This window comes from Vespa crabro, chromosome 4 (assembly GCF_910589235.1).
Source record: "Vespa crabro chromosome 4, iyVesCrab1.2, whole genome shotgun sequence".
Classification (NCBI taxonomy): domain Eukaryota; kingdom Metazoa; phylum Arthropoda; class Insecta; order Hymenoptera; family Vespidae; genus Vespa; species Vespa crabro.
The window spans coordinates 6,805,769-6,828,286 of record NC_060958.1 but is presented as its reverse complement, the minus strand read 5'-3'; the positions used below and the strand labels follow the sequence as shown (position 1 = coordinate 6,828,286).

The 22,518-nt window shown below is 28.0% G+C and overlaps 5 protein-coding genes across 15 annotated transcripts in view; 3 read left to right on the top strand and 2 right to left on the bottom strand.

The window, feature by feature from the left end:
- The window catches only part of LOC124423722 (parathyroid hormone/parathyroid hormone-related peptide receptor-like), a 23,422-nt gene extending 18,966 nt beyond the window's left edge, over positions 1-4,456 (top strand). For 7 of the 9 annotated variants that reach the window (XM_046961805.1, XM_046961801.1, XM_046961807.1 and 4 more), the window contains 10 exons: positions 83-189; positions 424-582; positions 781-875; positions 1,009-1,352; positions 1,498-1,628; positions 1,788-1,873; positions 1,951-2,095; positions 2,185-2,443; positions 2,699-2,865; positions 3,042-4,456. In XM_046961805.1, the coding sequence (XP_046817761.1) occupies positions 142-189; positions 424-582; positions 781-875; positions 1,009-1,352; positions 1,498-1,628; positions 1,788-1,873; positions 1,951-2,095; positions 2,185-2,443; positions 2,699-2,865; positions 3,042-3,158 (1,551 nt within the window). In that variant the 5' untranslated portion in view covers positions 83-141 and the 3' untranslated portion in view covers positions 3,159-4,456. Of the gene's footprint in view, positions 1-82; positions 190-423; positions 583-780; positions 876-1,008; positions 1,353-1,497; positions 1,629-1,787; positions 1,874-1,950; positions 2,096-2,184; positions 2,444-2,698; positions 2,866-3,041 lie in introns of those variants that run through there. The other 2 variants (XM_046961799.1, XM_046961802.1) reach the window with 2 other exon arrangements.
- Positions 4,457-4,560: 104 nt separating this feature from the next.
- On the bottom strand, positions 4,561-5,866 carry LOC124423727 (protein SCO1 homolog, mitochondrial). Its single transcript, XM_046961818.1, has 4 exons — positions 5,608-5,866; positions 5,179-5,542; positions 4,897-5,102; positions 4,561-4,819 (listed from the first exon to the last, which is right to left on the bottom strand). The coding sequence occupies exons 1-4, from the start codon at positions 5,671-5,673 to the stop codon at positions 4,673-4,675; spliced, it is 783 nt and encodes a 260-aa protein (XP_046817774.1). The 5' UTR covers positions 5,674-5,866; the 3' UTR covers positions 4,561-4,672.
- A 427-nt stretch (positions 5,867-6,293) lies between these two features.
- LOC124423601 lies at positions 6,294-8,343 on the top strand. Of its 2 annotated transcripts, none has more exons than XM_046961501.1 (5): positions 6,294-6,881; positions 7,137-7,235; positions 7,503-7,642; positions 7,737-7,952; positions 8,030-8,343. In XM_046961501.1, the coding sequence occupies exons 1-5, from the start codon at positions 6,857-6,859 to the stop codon at positions 8,291-8,293; spliced, it is 744 nt and encodes a 247-aa protein (XP_046817457.1). In that variant the 5' UTR covers positions 6,294-6,856; the 3' UTR covers positions 8,294-8,343. The 2 variants fall into 2 exon arrangements, with proteins under 2 accessions (XP_046817457.1, XP_046817456.1); XM_046961500.1 differs by having other exon boundaries at positions 7,368-7,642.
- A 1,527-nt stretch (positions 8,344-9,870) lies between these two features.
- On the top strand, positions 9,871-11,668 carry LOC124423600 (coiled-coil domain-containing protein 50-like). Its single transcript, XM_046961499.1, has 5 exons — positions 9,871-10,083; positions 10,194-10,256; positions 10,393-10,510; positions 10,600-10,834; positions 10,954-11,668. The coding sequence occupies exons 1-5, from the start codon at positions 10,026-10,028 to the stop codon at positions 11,575-11,577; spliced, it is 1,098 nt and encodes a 365-aa protein (XP_046817455.1). The 5' UTR covers positions 9,871-10,025; the 3' UTR covers positions 11,578-11,668.
- A 3,372-nt stretch (positions 11,669-15,040) lies between these two features.
- Positions 15,041-21,858, bottom strand: LOC124423521 (protein ELYS). 2 transcript variants are annotated; one of them, XM_046961312.1, is made up of 5 exons: positions 21,704-21,858; positions 21,566-21,599; positions 21,061-21,438; positions 20,634-20,934; positions 15,041-20,537 (listed from the first exon to the last, which is right to left on the bottom strand). In XM_046961312.1, exons 2-5 carry the CDS (start codon positions 21,593-21,595, stop codon positions 15,229-15,231), a joined length of 6,018 nt encoding a protein of 2,005 aa, XP_046817268.1. In that variant the 5' UTR covers positions 21,596-21,599; positions 21,704-21,858; the 3' UTR covers positions 15,041-15,228. The 2 variants fall into 2 exon arrangements, with proteins under 2 accessions (XP_046817268.1, XP_046817269.1); XM_046961313.1 differs by lacking the exons at positions 21,061-21,438; positions 21,566-21,599; positions 21,704-21,858 and having other exon boundaries at positions 20,710-20,835.
- Between the last annotated feature and the right edge of the window lie 660 nt (positions 21,859-22,518).

Here is a 22,518-nt window from a genome sequence, read left to right as displayed (position 1 = left end):
CCTTTATTTCCAGTTAATAAACATTGATTGTAATCGTATAATCATCGTTCGTTCGTTCTAAAGATTTTCTGTTTGCGTTTAGGATGGTGCCCTGAGATTTGGGATGCAATAATTTGTTGGCCTTCTACTCCATCAGGTGAAATGGCCGTTCATTCTTGTCCTGATTACATCGTAGGATTCGATACTCAGGTGTGAATTGTCTCTAGAAATGTATAATAATAATAATAATAATAATAATAATAATAATAATAATAATAATAATAATAATAATAATAATAATAATAATAATAATAATAATTTATTATCTGACTGTATATAATCGTGATAAAAAAAAAAAAAGAAAAGAAAAAAAAAGAAAAAAAAAAAGAAAAAGTGAAAACTGCGAAAGTATTGAAAAAAGATTCAATATAAATCATGCATTAGGGAAATGCAACAAGGCAATGCATGTCTAACGGCGAATGGTACTGGAGTTCCGAGACAAATAACACTTGGAGCAATTACACGCAGTGCTATACGACACAATCAGTTACAGTTGTAATGGACATACCGGGTGTTCACTCGAACAATGTCACTCTTATTAAGGTAAGCGAGCCGTATATGAATTCAAGTGAAAGTATATAAATTAAGAGAGATGGCTTTATGGTTATTAATACCACCACCGGGTTGATTGATATCATGAAATAGTAATATAATTTTCTCTGTATACTTAACTTACGTCTTTCTATTTTAATTTTAATAAAATTAGATATGTGAATCGTTTTCCCTTTACTGTTCTTACAGAAGTATTTCCCCATACTGAAAGCCATTTCAAAAGTGGGATATAGTGTGTCCTTATTCACGCTAATTATAGCATTTTGCATTCTTGCAATTATTAAGTAAGTATAATCTTTTAATAAGAATCTAATTGTTTGAAATGATGTTTCAACGAGTTCCCTTATTCTTTTCTTCTTTTTTTTGAATTTTTTTCTTTTTTAAATTTTTTTTTCCTCACGGAAAAAAATATTTTGGATTTTTACGTAGGAAATTGAGATGCCCAAGAAACATGTTACATATGCACACGTTTGCTTCGTTTATGATGCGAGCATCTATGGCACTATTAAAAGATACTCTCTTCATATTTGGAATCGGTCTTTCATCGGACATCCTTATTAAAGATGGTGAAAATTATTTACTCCACAACGAATCTGAAAGTAATTGGAATTGCAAAATGTTCACCAGTATCTGGCAATATTTCTTATTGGCGAATTATTTCTGGATTCTCATGGAGGGTCTTTATCTTCATAATTTAGTCTTCCTGGCACTGTTTGCCGACGCAAATTCGAGCATAGCCATTTACGTTGGCTTAGGATGGGGTTAGTTTGTTTAACGATGAATCTCTAAATGTTCATCCGAAGAAATGTTACTTTTTCTTCTTCTTCTTCTTTTTCCTTTCTTTCTTTCTTTTTTCCCTTTTTCTTTTTCATTAATAAATATATGCTAACTTTGTGTATTATTCAGGATTACCAATGGTATTTGTAATATCTTGGATTATATCTAGGATTATCTACGAGAATACTTTTTGTTGGACGACTAATCAAAATCCATATTTATTTTTATTGATTCGAATACCGACTATGCTTTCTATACTGGTAAGATGAAATAAATTAAAAAAAATATATATATATAAATTTAATAAAATATATATATATTTATATATATATATTTATATATATATATTTATATATATATTTATAAATATATATATATATATATATATATATATATATTCCTTATTTGTATCATCTCAGATTAATTTTGTTCTCTTCGTCAACATCGTACGTGTACTATTGTCTAAGCTAAAGTGCACCGTATCGGAGGAAACTCAAAGATACAAGTAGGTCCTGTTAAAAATAAATTATTTCAAAAGAATATATTTTAATGTATGAAATAATCTTATTGAAACGATCACAGACGATGGGCAAGAAGTACTTTGGTTCTGGTGCCACTATTTGGAGTACATTATACAATTTTCTTAGGTATGTCCTATAGTATGGGGGTCGATGAAACGGTAGAACTAGTTTGGCTTTTTTGCGATCAATTCTTCGCTTCGTTCCAGGTAATATTCTCATAGATTCTAGAAATATCACTATAAACGGATGTATGTATATACATAATTAATAAAAAACGTATTATCGTTCTCGTTAGGGCTTTTTCGTAGCAGTACTCTATTGTTTCATGAACAGAGAAGTTAGAGCCGAGATATCGAGGGCATTAAGAAGCAATAAATGGAGCCACTTTCGATACGACTCAAGGCCTACCATTCCATCGGGTAGTGTATGCAGTTGTAATACCTCGAAATTTGGACGACGTGGTAAAAGACCAAAATGGTTGGCAAAACAATGGCCATGTTTCTATCACGATCGCGAAGCTCATCGTTCAACGCACTCGATGGCGAGTACACAAGGTGTCCTTTTAATCCTACCGGGCTGTCGTGTGAAAAAATCCCACGCAGCCACTCCAAATACGTACCATTTAAACTACTTTTTTCTTTTTTTTTCTCTCTCTCTCTCTCTCTCTCTCTCTCTGTCTCTCTCTCTCTAAATCTTCTCACGTTTATAAATTCTCCTATAGTAAATATTATGTTCGGTCTCATCGTTCTTTTTTTTTTTGTTATACATACATATCTAAATAATAAATATTATTAAACGATATCACTTAGATATTGGAACGCGAGGAGGTAGTTTAGCTAGCAGCAGGGGTTACCTGGATGTCATTGGGAACAGATCCAACATTCTATCGATGGATCATCATAAATGCATCATGAGTCATACTACGCCGCTTTGTAGTAAATGTACAAATCAATCATTATTATCGTTTTCCTCGAATGTAAGTATATACATAATAAATAATTTATCGATACTTTCTAATATTACGTCTGATGATTTAATATCGATAAAATCTCCAAGTTCAAATTTTCTTAAATTATCGTACAGTTATCGTTTATTTATTTATTTATTTTCTTTTAATTTAATAATAATATTTATATTATATTATCTCTTTAGATGTCCGAAATGTCCATGAATGCGGAAAAGATTCGTGAACGGCACAGATGGAGTGACTCGGAATGTTGTCAGCTTACTTACGAATTGCACAATCTTCAACATCATACGTATCACTGACACTATTATTATGCATTAGACTTTTAAAGAGCACGTTTAACTTTCATTTGATCTCTCTCTCTCTCTCTCTTTCCCTTTCTCTCTCTTTCTCTCTCTCTCTCTCTCTCTCTCTCTTTCTTTCTCTCTCTCTTTCTTTCTCTCTTTCTCTCGAAGCCAGTCTCATGTCGTATCTATATTCGCAATCATGTAACGTTCGAGAATTATTGTTTTATTGGAGAATATGCTTCGCTGGACTATTGTAACAAAAAAACGTTTTGTAAAAATGGATACATACATATATCTATATGTGTGTGTGTGTGTGTGTGTGTGTGTGTGTGTGTGTGTGTGTGTATCAATTCAAGACACAATGGTATTTGATCTATACAAATACTTTGAAAAAAAAATATATATATACATATATATATTTTTTTTTTTTATTATGCTTGAGAGATGTAAAATAATATATTTAGAAAAGAAAATATTAATATTTAAACAACTTATGTCATGGTTCGAATTTGTGAACGAATTTATCGAACGTGTGGTATAAAAGTACATGTTCCTAATTTATAACTTAGTATCGTAAATTTATAACTTCATTGTAATTGATATTTATTCTTATTCAAATTTGTCATATTAATCATGCAATATAAATGTATTCGTCCTTATAGTTGGACATAAGTATCGCGAATCGATTACTACTGCTGCCAATTATACAGTAAATATCATTTATTATATTAGAAGGAATATAAACCTTTTATCCTAAAAAGAAAATTCATTTCTATGATAAATCTAAATCGATGAAATCAACAAATCGTAAACGATGACACTTTAATTAGAAAAATATTATTTATATAACATGCAATCTTTATGTAATTCTAATGTCTTTTGATGATATATTCAAAGAAACAAATTACCCGTTACATAAACCAAGTTAGAGTCAATACCAATACTCCAAACTAATTAAATATTATTTACCAATGGAATTGCCATTTGCTCTAATGATAGGTAGAGCTCTCTATACCATAATGATATCTATGTAATTGTCTTTGTTCAATGTAAAAAAAAAAAAAAAGAGAAAAAAGAAAGAAAAAGAATTATAAGTAAAATTTAAATTTATAAAATTAAATTATGGTGAACGTTATTGTGTCAATGTTGCAGTAAAATTAAGAAAATTATGTACACTTAGTATTTCTGTTTAGTATTCTTTGTGGCTTGCTTACAGTGCTAGTTAAATTTCCTCATATATGTCTATATATATTGACAAAAATTATTTAATTTATTATATCAACATGCGAATATTTTATACTTATTTATCCTTCTTTTTTTTTTTTGACAATTATGAAGAATGAAACATAAAAGATAATATAAGAATATTGCAAGTTCACTTATGGTTTTACTTGTATAAAAAAAAAATAAAAAAAAAAAAAAATTATGTTTATTATTAATTATTATATTAATATCTCAACAGTAACATAAGTAGTAATTATATTACAAAATCAGTTACACGTACAATAATCATTTACAATAGCAAAGAATTATTTTGTACTTTTTGCATATTGATCATATTTTGACTTATTAATTATTATGCTATTAACTATATGTTCAGCTTGATGTGTCTGTCCATAGTAATCAACAAATAAACCCTCTGGATCTATTAAGTATATTATGATAGTATGATCAACCTTAAAATAGAAAATATTATTTATGAAATGGATCATTACATAATACATAATATAGTTTGAGAAAATAATTTACTAACAATGTAATCATTGTCCACATCTTTAGGCCCACTACTATAATATACTCTATAAGCTTTACAAACTTTTCCAATTGCCTCAGGAGAACCAGAAAGGCCAATAATTTTAGGTGAAAATTCTTTTATGTATTTTCCTACTATGGCAGGAGTATCTCTTTCAGGATCAACGGATATAAAAAGTGGTTGAACTTTTAACTTATATTCATTCTCTGTAATAAAAAAAAAAAATTAAAACGAACGAAATAACGTAAAATCTCAAACGTTTTATAAAACAATACTATTTACCTAACTGATCTACAACAAGTGTTAATTTTTCAAGTTCATCCGGACAAATGTCTGGACAATGAGTGAAACCAAAGTAAATTAAAACCCATTGTCCTAAGAAATCATCTGATTTAACAGTTCTCCCTTCGCTGTCAAGTAGCTCAAACTTTCCACCAATGGCAGCTTTTCCTAACTGTCGTCTTCTTTCACGTATCTCTATCTTTTCTTTTTCTCCTTTCAAATAATATAAATATAGTAAAAGACCACCTCCAAGAACTGCGGTAACTGTCAAAGATTTCCATGTTATTGGAGATTTTTTTTTAATTCTTCTGTCAACGTTGGTCGGTATTTCTCGACGAACAGTTGATACGCTAATTTGCCTAACCTAAAAAAAAATTTATATTACATCAATGAAATAAAATATATTGACAATGATTAAATCTAACGTACCTTACTTAAAATATGCTTTGGTGATTTATTTAAACAACTAATAGTTCGCAAAATTAATGTGGACATTTTGTTTAGAATATTAGAAAATATCGATGTATCACTGAAGATTACATTCGCTTCTTTCAACGTACATGTATAAATTTACAAATATAACGACATAATACGATTGATCTTTCTTTAATAATGAAAGTAAAATAATTTAATATTATACCGATAATTAAATACTGATATTATATTAAATATTATATTAAAACACCGACTAACATTGAAATTAATTAATTTTTATATAATTAAAACTTCGAAGATTTCAATATATTATTAAGTATATTATTAAGTATATATATTAAGTATATATATTATTAAGTATATCAATATATTCAAAGGTACTGTCACAAAAGAAAAATATACGAAAGTTTTCTTATGATTATTATTCTACACGTGTTTTTATCATTTATACCATAAATATATTTCGGCACTTATGTGATATTTCACAAGCAAATCAGGATTCGATTTTGGCGCTTGCGCAGTAAAAATAATAAATTTTGATTGCTTAGAAAAAAGTTTTCTAATTCGTTAATAACATTTTTTTTTATTCCTTATATAATTACAATCATTAAATAACAATAAATATACTGTAAAAAGTAATAACGATGTATTTTGTTCAATTAAATATTTCATTTATATTATTTTATTCTGATTGGTCGCTATTCATAAAATGGCATATTTCGATCTTCAAAAAATTGTACTACAGATTAATATTGAGAGTAAGATTAAAGAATTTTTATAAATTTATTTGTTTAATCCAATTAATTAACAAAAAATGATTGAAAAACTTCTTAGATAAATTCGTGTCTTTTTTATTAAAGTAGATTTAGGCGACCAATCAAATGAACGTTCCGTTACGATGGTTTAAAGGCGGCGTATTTAAAACGTTTAAATAACAAAAAGCTTTTTATTCTCTTAATACGACGATATTAAAAAAGAATAAATTATATATCCAAAGACATAAAAATCCTGTTATTCGGTAATAAATAATCGTAAATAATTAATGATATAGTCCAGATTTTTTCTTAGATCATTGTACGTACATATTTACAAACAAATAATTATCAAACGTAAGGTATACTCACATCTAATAATTAGTGAAGTTCATTAAAGTATATTCAGTTTGAAATAGTTCGTCCGCACGGATTAAAATACTGAAATAAACTTAATCGCGGTCGAAATATTTTTTTTAAATTATTAAATAATGGATTTTGATAGCGCTTATATAGGTAAATATTATTTTGATCTCTTTCTCTGTTTAATGTATAACTATCGTTTCACACACTTTGCACGTAACTAATACACTTTTGACTAGTACGTTTTTATATGATATGTATTAAAAAAGCAAAAGGAAAAAAAAAAGGAAAAGAAATATATGCTATATATATGTATATATATATATCAAGCGAATAATTTAAAAATTTGATGACAAAATTAACGAACTATAATATCGTATTGTATTCGTCAAATTTTCTTATCTTCAGATCCTTTAATAGACGATTGGTTAGAACAACTTCATGAAGCTGTAAAAGAACAAGAAGATATGGTTAGAGCCGATGATGAATTTTATATGCCATTCGTAGGTAAATTAAATAATAAATACAGCAAAAATCAAAAAAGTTCAATAGTCTTAAAATTTTTTAAAGAGCAAAAATTATTATTATTATTATTATTATTATTATTATTATTATTATTATTATTATTATTACTATAAGGAATTCCAGCATCTGTTATAAGTGCAATTTTCAAAATAACACATCACCTAGAACTAGGAACAGATACTAAATACTTAACAATTCATTTGTACGATAAATTTATGTGTAATTACTTTTGGGAAATATATAAAACAGAAAGTAAAAGTGGAGCAACTGAAGCTTCATGGTCTAAGATATGTAAAACTATTTCTAATAGATCCAAATTATATCTCATATCTTGTCTTCAATTAGCAAGTAAAGTGGATTTACATTCTAAAAGTTTAAGTATATCACAGGTATTAAAATAATTCAAAAGTTAATATTTCATATCTATTCTCACATTATTCTCTATTAAAGGATCATTATTATATATTTTATTATATTTCGCAGTTAATATGTATCTTACGTTGGATCGATAAAAAAAAGGAATATACAAAGAATATAATTATTACTTCTGAATTTAAAGTATTCAAAACATTAGGATTTAAAATGCCTTTCTGTACTCCATTACAATGTATTGAAGTTCTTCTAGCTGCAACAGGTCTTAGACATACATCAAATATATATGAAACTTCTATAAATTTATTGGATTTAGCTTATTTACAGGTTTGCCTAATAAATATGTAATGATAAAGAAATTTTTTTTTTACAATGCATGAAATAATTTTATTTTTTACTTTTAGCACGAGCAATTGTATTCACACGTGCAATGTCTAGCACAAGGTCGTATTAGTAAATCTGAAGTTGATAAAAGAAATCTTATGGCTTTGAAAACAAATTCTTTATTTCTTGGAGGATGTATCATTTTATGCGCAACATTTTTTTTATATTTTGATAATAATATAGCAAAAGGAATAGCAACTAAATTAGCAGACTTAGTAGATACAACTTATACTGACATTTGGGATGTAGCAAATATACTTCTTGTATTAGCAATACAGGAATGAATGTATAATATTAAATAGATATATGTTTCAAGTTATAATTACATATAAAACTTGTCTTAATTTTGAATTTATATATATATATATATATATATATATATATATATATATATATATATATGTATACTCTGAAATATGTTTCTAAAACATATAACTATCGCCATGTATACATTTGTTTGGCACTTTGGTTAAAAAAAAAAATTGGACATTTTTTTCCATAATTATTATATCTATAATTTTTTCCTATTTAATTTCTATATAATATTTAAGAAATAATTCAATAAATGGATAAATTCGAATCACAGTTCATCGCTTATGCAAAATATAGTAAATCCAAGTCTGATGGTAAACGTATCACTCTATCACAAAGTGATAAATGGATGAGGCAGGCAGAAATATTTAATGATAAAATCACTCAAGATGATACTGCACTACATTTTAATGATCTACAGTAAGTTTTTTATTTATTTTGTTTTATCTTATTTAACAATTTCAAATTATATCACAAATCACCTGGTACATAATAAAATATATAAATATATATATATATATATATGTTTATATAGTCGAGAAGCACTTTATATAGAAGACTATAAGAAATTCATAATTAACTTAGCAAAAGCAAAAAATTTGGATCCTCATGTAATTCAAGAAAAAATGATAAAATGTGGTCCTCCCATTGAAGATAGATCGGTGCAACTTAATAACTTTTATATTTTTTAAATATATTAAAAAATTATTATATTATATGAGATATGAAATAATTCATCATTATTTTGCAGAGAGTAGAATCGGTTGTTTTGAAAAAGATAGAAGATCCATCTGGATATATCTAATTTATTAAGATAAATTATTAAGATGAAAATATGTATAAATAAAAGAAGATATTGTAACGGAACATAAACATTATTGACAAGATAATAAGGTAACAAATTATAAATAATTATATCAATATTATGATTGTTAATCAATTGACAAATTAAAGGAAATATCAAATTTAATAACTTTTTTTTTTAATTCAATTATTTGATTATTTGCTTTCTACTTATTGCAATATATAAATAAAAATTATCATATGTATACATACGTATGTATGATTAAGAAAATACCAACCATACAATAAGATATTATTTGTTGTTCAAACAAAAAAAGTATACTACGTATTTATGTATATTTTTCTCTCTCTCTCTCTCTCTCTCTCTCTCTCTCCTTTATTTCACATTCTGTGCTGTGTCTTTTCCATCGTATAACTTTCTTCGAGAGTGCGCGTAATCCTCTACATTCATTCATACGGATTCTTATATATATATATATATATATATATATATATATATATATATATATATATATATATATATCTGGAGATAGTATACGATACTATCGGAAAACGTATTTTTATTACTACTGCGTTAGTACGCTTCATTCTACTGCATTCTACTATCCGTCTGGTTGACGTGGTCATATAAAGTATGTCGACGACGCCTTCTTACTACCGATCTGTACGTGCAGTCTCACCGATAGACATATTGCATACATATACTAGTATACATGTAATACTTTTGAGAGTGTACACACGCACGTGCGCGCGCACATGAAATACCTTGGGCCTATTCGATTCTATTCAAGATGGAGAGAAAAGAACGTAAGATCTCGGTAAGGTGGTAGTAATAAACAAAAGATTTCAAAGATACATATCTATTGTTAAGGTATTAATGTAATATTGAACGATAAAAAAATGGCAAAATCTGTATTGAGCTCGGATACCTTACCAAAAGCAGGTCGAGTTAATGAAGGTATGACAAAAATGTGAAACAACTGTTGTCTTTTAAAAGTCGATCGTTCGCGATTGACGTTATTCGTTTAACTGTCATTGTTAACACATATTAATCTAGTAATGTCGCAGTATGTCGGGAGTGGTTGGTGCACGAGGATGGAGCATTGGCATATAGATTACAAGATGAAGAAAGTAAGTATATCTTTTAATCTTGTATTTATTTCTTTTATAAATCAAACGAGAGAGGTATCTCTTTGTATGTAACAAATTGTTCAATTTTCTTTTGTTTTTATTTATTTATTTATTTCTTTTTTTTTTCTTTATACAGTTAAGGAACATTATTCGGGTAATAAGGTGCGTAATGCTCAGGTACGAGAAGATCTTCCAAGGGCCAGGGTAGAACAAGAATTAGAGGCAATAAGATATCAAAATTATATACAACAGCAGTTAGTAAATCCATTGTAATAACATAGATGTATATTGAAATATGATATTGCGGAAATTTTATATTTAAATATCTTCTGTTATTTTTAAGGGAAGAAAGAGATGCCGTTGTAGCAAGACAAATTGCATTGTCATTGGAAAGAGAGGAACATCAAAAAGAAAGGGAGGAGTATCAAAAAGAAAGGGAAGAACATCAAAGAGAAAGGGACGAGTATCAAAGAGAAAGAGAATTACAAGAACGGATGAGATCGCAGTTAAGGCTAGACGATGAAACATTATCGATGAGATTGGAAATTGAAAGACGCATACAAGAGGAAAAGGATGAAGTATATTTAATTAAATTTTATTAAGTTCTTAGAGATGTTACGATAATCCGTTGTTAAAAGATTAAGTTAAATCATTGTTAAATTCTTTGTTTTTTTTTTTTTTTTTCTTTTTACAATAGGAATTAGCAAGAAAGTTGCAGGAGGAAGAAGAAAGTGCTATGGACGATCATGATTCTCCGATTAACGAACAATTATTATTAGATCAAAAAATAGCAATGGAAGCTCAGGATGCCGAATTGGCACGTATGCTTCAAGAAAAAGAACGTGCTAAAGCAAGAAAAGCGAGAGAAAGAGCTAGGCAAAAGAAATTAGAAAAGCAACAGATGCAACAACTTGAACAACATACTTTAATAGATAGACCACAACGACCGGATAAGATTGATTTAAGAAATTCGTCGAGTAAAAATCGAACGAGACACGATAACAATTATACGCAATATCCAGATCCCGAAGAGATACAAACGCTTGATAATCATGTTGAAGAAATACAAGAAGTACCAAATGTAGCTGCCATTATTGATCCAACTTATAATATAAATGAGCATCGAAATACGTCAAGCAGTTCGAGTAATACGGTTAGTCCAACGTTTGTATTACCTACACCACCGCAAGAATTAATGGTAGACGATGCACCATGTTATATGCCGATACAAGGACAACGACGAAATCAAAATCAATCTCCTTCACAAGCACACGAAGAAAAGCACAAGAGGCGAGTTAAAGATGGATGTAAGCATCAATGAAACAAAAATAATGTGCCTATCGTATTTAATTAATGCATAAGTATAATATACTCGTTTTTTTTAGTATTAAACATTTATCAGAAGTATAAAAGTATCTCGTAAGATTAATACTTTCTCTATTTCTTGGTAAATTTATCGCGTGATAAAATGATACAGATAATTAAGTACGTGATCAACGAATTTTTTATACAAATTTTTCTCGCAATAATTCCACATTAATCCGTAGTTGCCTCAATTCCATTGAAAGTAGAATAATATATACGTTTATAAAGAGGTAAATGAAATTTTTCTATAATTGTAGTGAAATCGATATCACTACTTTTTTCTCTAGCTTTAAGATTCGTCTTTGAAAATTGTATTGTTACGAAGATTTAGATGCTATTATTATGCCAACAATAGTACACATTTTAGTGTGTTTCATCAAATGTGAAACCGTACGTGCCTTTTTGGAAAGGTACGATTTGTAAAACTAATCAATTTTTTTATCTGGTACCTAATCGAGATAATTCGAAGAAATAATTGAAGAGAGTTAAAATATTACAAGAAATCGTACCATTTTCTAATCACTTATCTGCCTTTTCTATTTATATATATATATATATATATATATATATATATATATATATATATATATATATATATATATATATATAAATCTTTAATAATCTTAAGAAAAAATTGTCTCATTCTAAAATGATCAGTTTAAAAATCATTTATTCTCGATATTTCTGAATTTGTAGAAAATGTAAGAAGGAGATTAGATGTAGGTAATTATAACTAAAGTCATATAAAGTTTATTTATTAGTAAGTCATTAAAAAGATTAGATTGATAATCAGAGCACAGTTAATGAAAATTAAATATTTCATGTATCATTTCACCTTTATATGGAGGAAAGATGAAAATCTCAAAAAGGAACGTTTTTGATTATAAAGAAAGAAATAACATTTTTTTTTTTTGTGAAATATTCAAGTATAAATGCAGTGTTTCAAGCTCTCTGTTCAAATGATCTTTGTATTGATTCGTTATATCGCGCCTTAGTAATCATGAAAATAATTTTTTTTTCTTTTTTTTTTTTTTTTTTTCTTTCCATTTATGAAGACATGTAGTAAACGATAATGACACTGCCAAAGATGACACCATTAATGTTGGCTTTCAACCTGATGATAATGATTTAGATTTACTAAAATAGTATGATGCTCATTAGAGATATTTTAAACCTTGCATATAATAAAGGTTTAACAATGAAGACATATAGGTACAAAATATGATGTACAATGTATACAAACTTTTTAGAAGGGAATTTTGAACATCATACATATTTGTAAACATAATATAATCGTTCTTTAAAAAAAATTTTTATTATAGATTTTTCTTAGGGCCTAAAAAGAATTTTTTTTTCTCTATATCGTTATATTATAATATTAAATTACAATTAAAATATATAGGACATAAGTTTTTTTTTTTTTTTAACATTTGTATTATTGACGGTGATTGGAAAAAATTTTCTTTTTTTCTGTAATACCATGTATTATTATAATAATTTTTTATTTGTATTTTTATTATGTTAATACACCTATACACACGAGTATATTAATAAATTATTTACAAAATTATTTTACAAGAGTCTGTGAAAACTGTATGAAGTTGAAGAGAAGCGTCTCGTATGGCTTAATAAATCTATATTATGAAACTAAATATGTAGTATATAGATATTATTATAAAAAACAAAAAAAAAAAAACAAAAAAAAAGAAAAAAGATAGCAAATTTGAGCTATATTCATCAAATATTATATAAAAGAATCTTATAAACGGTGATATATATATATATATATATATATATATATATATATATATATATATATATATATATATATATATATATATATATATATATATACACATATATATATACACATGCAAATCTATCATAATCCTGTATGTGTGTGTGTGAAACAAAATTCAAAATATTTAGTCTATCTGCTATAGAGGTATCTTAATATAGTACTTAATATTTAATATTATCTCGTTTTACATCTTTACAGATACTTTATAAAAGGACAGTTCATTTCTTTTTTTACAAACTATATTGTTAAATAAAATAAAAAAAAAAAATAAAAAGAAAAAAATATAAAAAAAAATCAGAGAAATATGCTAATAAATAGCTCGCAATAATAATGCAAACTTTTAGCATAAGGCAAATCCATTTGCCCTAAACTTAAATCAATAGAACATTGTCGTATTCGAAAATAACAATATGTATTTCTTCCAAATGGTCCCTCTCTATAGTAATACAGTACTACCATTTGTATTTCTTAAAGTAATATATAATTTCAATGATTTTTTTATATACAATTTCATTCATTATTCTGTTTAAAATTATTATATAATGCGGTATCAATATTTTGAATTACTCTGCTTGAATATGTGTTTGTGTATGTGTGTGCTTATATATATATATATATATATATATATATATATATGTATGTATTATGTATATGCATATGTACGTATAAATAATATACACATATATGTATATAAAAGAACAGTTTTTATTCTTATGATCTGAGGAAACAGATGTTCCATTGGATGAAACGTAGATGATCATCGGATAAAAAAAAAGTGACTATTAAATAAAATTATTAATAAATTAAAGTTTCTTATTTTGTATACAATTGAAAGAGCGCAAAATAGCCAGTTACATGTATTCTCAGCATCAAAAAAATTTCCGAAATATCGTATCAATTTTATCGTTGTTATTATTTTTTTTTTTTTTATTATTTCATTTTCTTTAACAACTATGTATTTACTTATCTCTAATCATCGATCAAGTTAAGATTTTAATTGATCTTTTCTTTTTTTTCTTTTTTTTTTTTTTTTCTTTACAGCAGAATAAGCAACCCGATCAGCATGCTTCGATCAAACGATATATTTGAAGCAATTTGCTATAAGAAAAGTTTTATACAAGAACAATAATATTGAGCCTGTCCAGCAGATTAACATTTTCATTCATAAAGCAAGTTAGAACAGTATTTATTTATTTATTTATTTTTTTTTTTTCTAAAAGATCGAGATCAGAGAAATATATGTAGAGAGAATTATTGTACATAGTTAATTATACAAAATTAATATGAAGGAGATTTTATAACTGGAAGCGTTTTTTTCTTTCTTTTTTTTTTCTTAAGGATTATAATAAATATACAAAATCACATCACATGTGAATTATAATATATATATATATATATATATATATATATATATATATATATATATATATATATATACTATATATATATATGTATGTATGTGTATATATATATATATGTAGTTGTATATATATATATATATATATATATATATATATGTATATATATATATGTATATATATATATGTATACATATGTATATATATATTTTTTTTAAACAGAACAATGAATGGGATTGTAGTTAAAAAGATCAATGGAATTATATTACTGTTAGATCCAGCGTTTTATTTATTTGTGAGAATAAAAACTGTTCTTTTTCTTATTATCAACAATTCATTTTTGTTTTTCAATTATTTTTTCTTTGTTTTTTCCTTCCTTTAAGTTTTCTTGTTATTATTATTATTATTATTATTATTATTTTTCTTTTCTTTTTTTTATTTTTCTTTTTTATGTTTTATTTTCACTGCAGGACGATGTTCTTTTTCTTTTTGAAGATTGTACCCTGGTATTTTTTGTAACTCTTAAATTCATTTGACTTTCTGTTTCTGTTGATTCTTCTATAATGGCATCTTCCATGATATTTCTTTTGCGAATATCACGAGTTCTCTTTTTTAAATCTAACGACGAGGAATCAACGCTCGTAGCTCTTCTCGTTCTAATATTCGACAAAGGTTCCTTCGTTTCGCTCAAATTGTGTAACGAATTTAAACTAATTTCCAATTCTTCTGGTATAGATTGAATCGACGAACGTCGACTACGTGTATTAGCTGCCGGACTATCTGTAATTTCTTCAACAATTTTAGATGATATTGAATTTCTTCTCTTTTTCGATTGTGACAAAGGAGTTGATGATACTTCTGGAATATCAGATATTGTATTACTTGATTTTCCTCCTTTCTGAATAATCTTTAATGTTGATTCTTTAGGAACCGAGTTACCACGTCTTCGCGTTGGTCGAACAACAACATCTGTTGTTTCTTCCTCTTTTTTTCTATCGGATTCTGTTATCAACGACGTAGATGAACTTCTAGTTAATCTACCTTTCACAGGTTTTTTTTCTTCCTCCTCCTCTTCCTTCGTTACCTTAGTTGTTGTTGTTGTTTTTCTTCCTGTTGATTTTCCTTTACTTTGATATAAATTTTCATTAGTTTCATCGGCTATATTAGAAATCGATGATGATCTTGTTTTCCTTAATGTTGCTGTTGGAACATACGTTATTTCTTTTTGAACGGAAGCAGCACGACGTGTAATTCTCCTAGTCAATTCTTTATCCTTAACATTTTCGGATTCTTTGTTATCCGTGGTAGTTGAGAAAGTATCTTTAGCGAGAGATGAACTTCGAGTTCTTCGAATCGTAGATTTAGTCATCGTCGTATTTTTTGAATCGTCGAATAATTCCTGACTTGTATCCTCGCTTATACTTTTTACAGGAATAGTTTGTTTCTTTACTTTGGATGAATTGATTCTTTTAGTAGATCTTGTCGTTATTCTCTCACTTGTTGTCATCCTTGAAGAAATATTTTCTTCATACGTGACAGCACCTTTGTATTCTGTACTAATTCTATTCAACATAAGTTTACAAGTATTGGTAATTTGTATTTTATTCTCTGATAAATCTCGAGATAATTCATTTGTTATCGAATCATTGCTAGAATCATCGACATTTTTTAATTCATTAATTTCTCTTATCTGTTGTTTCGAATTTCTCTTATCTATTCTTACAGTGACATTGTCACTGGTTACATTTTTATCATTGTATACTATGACATCGTTACTATTATTTGATCCATCCTCAGTGATGTTTGACACATCCGAGAAATGTAATATAGGCTGAGACATAATATTAGTATGATGATCCTTTTCTGAATCTATATCAATTTTTTTATCATCTTCCGACTTTGACGATTCGTATATCAATGTTATTTTGTTACAATCATTCGATGATTCGTCATCGGTGATATCAAAATCATTAATCAATCTTGATGACCTTTGAAGGCCATTTCTAGATTTATTATTATTTTCAATATATTCTTTTGTAAATTTCGAATCAGCGGTATTGAGTTCCTGTTCGAAAGAATTAAATAAACTTCTAAATTCGTGTTCACTTTTATCATTAGATTTATCATCGTTAAATTCTTCCAAATTATTATCCTTATCTGGTATAGTATCATTGTCATTAGATATTTTTGTTCGTTCGTTTCTTTTAAACGACGCGATAGGCTTCTCTTTTGCACGTAGAAGCGTTGATTCTTCTTTATTATCATCTAAGAGTTTAACAATTTTACTTTTAACCAATGGAGTAGACGAAACGGTATCTTTATAATTACAGGATAAAACAGACGAAGTTGATTGATCTAATAAATCTTCAGTTTCTTCAGTTTTCTTGAAGGATGTATTTATATCAAAACTGCTACTAGGAGAAAGAATCATAGTAGAATACATAGTGGCGGATAATGAATTATGTAATCTAGACGAGGATGGTGTTCGTTTATTTGTCTCTATGGCATAATTATCTTTAGAAGTATTTAATATGTTTGAAGAAGTAGAAGATAAATTAGTAATAGTAGTTGTATTTGTAATATTTCTTCCAGGTAAATAACTTCTTCTAAGACTCGGTCTTGGACGTGGATAACAATTGCTTTTGTCGCTAAGACTATCGTCCGATAAAATTTTAGTAGTTTCATTATGCGACTTAATGCTAGTATTTGGACTTAGAAATACGTCGGTATCGTCCTCCGACGTAGATTTTGTTACAGATATTTCTTTAGGAACGTATTCCATTATTTCTTCATTTACAGTATCACAACTGACATTCTGCTTAGAATTATTTATACTGAATCGTATTTGTCTATTGATTTTTTTATTTTTATCTGTGGATGTGTCAGGCATATCCGTATCAACCATATGCGTAATTGAAATATTTGAAGAGGCCGAATTCTGAATTAATTGTCGTATTTTTAAAATCGAATGTGGCGTTTCCGTACAAGTAGCTTTGTTATTAGAAACGTTACTTTTTCTTTTGACCAATGGTGTATCTAACGTAACATTTAAATCACTACGGCATGAAGTATTTTTTGCATCCGCATTAATCGATAATTTTCTACGTTTCGTTTCTTCTAAAGTTTCATTATCCTCATTTTCGTATATATCGTCCAAGGTACGTTTCTTACGATTTTTATATGCTAATGTTGGAAATAAAACACAACTTATATTTATATTACTTTCATTGGCTTTTAACGATGAGCACGGAGCTGTAATAAACGGTATACGGGATTTTCCACTTTGAAATGAAGTTTCTTTGGCCTTTTTAATGACTGTTTCATAAATGCTTTGTTGTTTATTAATACATTTGTAATGAGACATTGGTCTAGGATATTTAGATTCCAAATCTGTTTCCAACGTCGTTTTAGTCATACCGCTAGAAAATTGTTTTGTTATTGCAGGCAATGTTGCATCATATGCTGTAAGCATGGCAGCAGAAGTATGAAGCATATTTTTTGGTACATTATTTTTAAATTGACTTAAAAGATTTTTATTATTGAGTTCGGCGTAACGACAACGTTGTAAGTAATAAAGAGTTTTCATGTCTTCAGATTTATTATCCTCTTGTAAAAATTTAACGAAAATTTCTTCCTCTTCTGGTTCCAATGCAAGATGTAAAATGTCACCAAGTTTATTATATGATTTACAAGCTTCGAAAAAGCAAGTTAATAATTGTGCATAATGTGACGGTGGTCTACAATGAAAAGCCGATTGAACTAAACCATGTTGTACGGATAGATTTACTATGGCACTTTGATCGTCGGTAGATGATATAGGAGGTTTTCTAATTCTCAAATATATCAGTGCTAATTTTTGTTGATTATTTCTTACTAGTGTTCTTAGTACAAGCTTGTGATGCCAACTTTTAACGTCAGAATCAGAAACCAATTGTCCAGTCATCATATCCAAAAATCCTTTATAATCCTCGTGATCTAATAACCAAAATGCTTGGGTGAGTTTGATCAAACTCGGACTCATTTTAAATGCAGAAGGATATTTTATCAATTGATCTACTCCGGGATAAGATCCGTGCAAGAGCATAGCCAAATCCATTAAAAGATATATCGTAATCTGATGTTTACATTCGGTTTCATTTATTTCTGATTGATAACAATCAGTTAGATAACTTCTAAGTAATGACTGCAAAGACGGAGGTGGATAATAACCACTGATATTTACATTTCCACCCTCTCTTTCCCATTGTGACTTTAAAATAGGACATTCCTTATTTATTAACGCGTCAATAAATAATCCTTCGTCTTCCTGTAAACAATTTATATTATTTTTTATTGCATCTCTCTTTTGAGCATAGATCGACATCAATTTTTCGTAAGGATAAGGAATTCGAAATGATAATGAAAGCGGTAATTGTCTTTCTTCATCTAAATCTTGTATTTCTGGTAGTAAACCGACATCATAAAACCAAAGTAATACTTGAAGATAAATGGATATACGTTTCAATGCTTTTCGTTGTTTTATCATATCATCAGTTTCAAGTATCAATTTTCCAACGACGTTCGACAAACATTCCAATTGTTGTGAACAAAATCGTAAAGTTTTAATCTCCGCTTCGCCGATGCTACTATCTGATTGATCAAATAATGGAACGCAAAGACGATCGGCTATTATTTTAATAGACGAGGCACGTTGTACGCCCCATTTTAAAAATGACGGATAAAGAAACGTGGCACTACCGTCGGACCATTCTATTGCGCATTTGACCAAAAATGATGTCCAACGTTGTTCTAAGCATAAAGAAAGTAATGTTTCTCTTTGTGTATTTTCGTCGTTGGTAAAGGAAAGTTCAGCATTGAATGGTACCAATCCAACAGAAAAGCATTTATGAAATATTTCCTTTGGTTGTAACAATATAATAGGTCCTGTGATAGCCAATTTACGTAAAAGTTCTGCCTGAATGCCACGGGTCAACCAAGACATTAATCTCATTGTACTCAGTTCTGCCCATTCGAATGACAATGAATTAGGATAAAATAATTCCTCCGCTGGGCATGGATTATTGATTGGAAATTCTTTCAATGTTGAAGGAATGTAACTTGTACTAAGAAGTTTATCTCCTGCACATTGGGGTTCGAATCTTGTAGAATATGTAGCCAAAATACTGTTTGGATTTTTACAATCATAAATAGTTTGAGGCATCTGTTCTTTGTACCACTGATTAAGATCAAATAATAATATTCTTTCATTCGATGCAATAAGCAATAAATTGTCTTCGCCACGTTTTATATTTGCTTCCGTTTGATCTTGATTAACTTCTCTTTCTATCGGTGATAAACTAACAACTTTATCCTCTTTTTCTAATTCAAATTCAAACCTAAGACAAGGTTCTGCTTCCAAGTTGAAATACAAGTTTGTACCTTTTTCACAATATTTCCGTTCAAAAAGTAGAGCATACATTCGAAGAATTGGCGGTATTTTCGAGGATTCATCTTGATATACAACCCATAAATAACAAAATGGTCGAGGATCGTCCGTAGGTTCTAATAACGATAAATGTGTTATACTCATGTTCTCTTCGAGCGGTCGACTTATCCATCCTATAGAGCCATTATTTTGCCAAATTATAACTCTTCCCAAACATCCAGATATTAAACATCCAATTTTTGTGGAACAAATAATCATAGATGTTAGATTTCCAGGCATTAATGGAGATGATTCAAATTCTATTCTGTTAAAATCAATATATTTTTCAATACCTGAAAACATTTAATTCATGATTTCCAAATGTACATAATATTCTATATATCATGTTTAATAAATATTGAAAAAAAAAAAAAATTGTTAATACATACTGTTATTTAATAAATTATATGCCATATGCCTTTCTTTAACAAATTGATTCTTATTACTATTAGAATTTTTTCTAACCGAAAAATCTAATTCGGCTGGTGAACTTTCATCCATATAAGTAATAGTATTTGGATCATCCCAGGAAGATCTTTGTAAATCTATCATTATGTGTTGAAGATTGCGTAAAACTACACAAGCTATCCCATCCATATCACAAAACATACTATCCGCTCTCTTATCATTAATTTCTTCCCAATCTGCGCCACCCGATATGACACAAACTTGTTCAATCCCTGCTGGTGTCTAAACGATGAAAATTTTATGTTTTTATAAAAGAAAAAAAAAAAAAAAAAAAAGAAAAAAAAAGAAAAAGAAAGAAAGAAAAAAGTTTTACAATTCGTTACAATATATTAAATTCATTGGACTTACTCGTATAGCTCTCAAAACACGGGAAGTATTGCAATCGAATATGCATAACAATCCCATAGAATCTTTTATTCTGCTTGCGCCATTATCTAAGCCAACCAAAAGCAATGGTAAATATCCTGGTTGTGTAGGAAATTCAGACACGCACGTTATCCTTTCGGTAAAGGTCCAGCAACAATTAATGTTTTCTCCAAATTTAACATTAAAAACTATTAAATGGCAACCATGGCTCATCCATGCATATGTTGTTCCATGTAAGAATCCTCCCAGAGAATTGTTAGATGTATCATAATCTTGTACATGTACAGACGATCCATAATCATCTTCTGAATTTTTCAATCTATCTGATATTAATTGTCGAAGATCACTGACTTTCAGAATCTGAAATTGATCATTACGAACAATATTCATAAAAATAATTATGTTACATTGTATAGATAGTAAAATGATAATACAAGTAGAAAATAGATTTTCTTATATTTAATCATAATAATGAAAATTAATTTACCTCGCAATTGACCTCTTCCAGTTCCTTCATACTTCTTGCAAATTATCAAGGGAATATTCGATCAACATTTATATTTATATATAAACTCAAGACTTGGCGTAAGGTTATGCATGCGCCGAATTCCTTTAATTTACTTACATAGATATCCAGAAAATAATCGTGCATGTACGACGAGCGTAAGGAGAAAAAAAAAATTATCTACCAGTTCGTTAATGTAACAATGTAATTTAGAAATACATATCGAAATCAGTAATGTCTCATACGCATTTCTGTACTCGTGCTATCATTTTATAATGGCGGTTACAGCTGCGAAATGCGCTAAAAATGTTACCAACTTTATAATTGAATATACGCATTACTAACGGATGAAAAAAAATTACATAAAAATATACTTATTCTTGTAATTTATCAAAAACGGATGTTAAGTAAACGAAATTAATTCTTTTCGACACAATTCTTTCACATAAATTATTAAATTTTACAATATATTCATATCAAATAATACTACATAGTTTTCAATTGGTACGTATTATTCCTAAAATATGATTGGTCTAGTAAAATTTTCTTGATTTAAATTAATTTCAAATCGAGACCGTTTATGTCAGTCAGTGTTAGGTTGAATATTATTGAATGAGATTCAAATGAGAAATATACAATTTTTCAATAGAATTTAAAGATTTACGAAGAACAACGCAATTTATCCAATTTATATGAGAAATGAGGAGAAACCAAAAAAAAAAGAAGAATTGTCCTAACCTTTAATATAGTATGATCTAATTTTTGTACCAAAATAAATTTCTTTTTCAGTACGGATCAGCAATGAAGAAAACTAAAATTATCAGAAAATGTAATAATGAATATTTTGAAAACGAATACGAATGTTTTATCATCGGATGATATTAAAAGTTTCGATCAGAGTCGGTAAGTTATCGACCGTTTGAGATCATACCTAT

Coding starts and splice junctions, on each gene's coding strand:
- LOC124423601 (XM_046961500.1), top strand. CDS start 6,857: ATGGATTTTGATAGCGCTTATATAG. Junction 6,882..7,136: donor TTTTGATAGCGCTTATATAG/GTAAATATTATT, acceptor TCTTATCTTCAG/ATCCTTTAATAGACGATTGG. Junction 7,953..8,029: donor TGGATTTAGCTTATTTACAG/GTTTGCCTAATA, acceptor TTTTACTTTTAG/CACGAGCAATTGTATTCACA.
- LOC124423727 (XM_046961818.1), bottom strand. CDS start 5,673: ATGTCCACATTAATTTTGCGAACTATTAGTTGTTTAAATAAATCACCA. Junction 5,103..5,178: donor ACTTGTTGTAGATCAGTTAG/GTAAATAGTATT, acceptor TTTTTATTACAG/AGAATGAATATAAGTTAAAA. Junction 4,820..4,896: donor ATGTGGACAATGATTACATT/GTTAGTAAATTA, acceptor TTCTATTTTAAG/GTTGATCATACTATCATAAT.
- LOC124423600 (XM_046961499.1), top strand. CDS start 10,026: ATGGCAAAATCTGTATTGAGCTCGGATACCTTACCAAAAGCAGGTCGA. Junction 10,511..10,599: donor CAAAATTATATACAACAGCA/GTTAGTAAATCC, acceptor GTTATTTTTAAG/GGAAGAAAGAGATGCCGTTG. Junction 10,835..10,953: donor TACAAGAGGAAAAGGATGAA/GTATATTTAATT, acceptor TTTTTACAATAG/GAATTAGCAAGAAAGTTGCA.
- LOC124423521 (XM_046961312.1), bottom strand. CDS start 21,595: ATGAAGGAACTGGAAGAGGTCAATTGCGAG. Junction 21,439..21,565: donor TGGAAGAGGTCAATTGCGAG/GTAAATTAATTT, acceptor GATCAATTTCAG/ATTCTGAAAGTCAGTGATCT. Junction 20,538..20,633: donor ATATAATTTATTAAATAACA/GTATGTATTAAC, acceptor AAATGTTTTCAG/GTATTGAAAAATATATTGAT.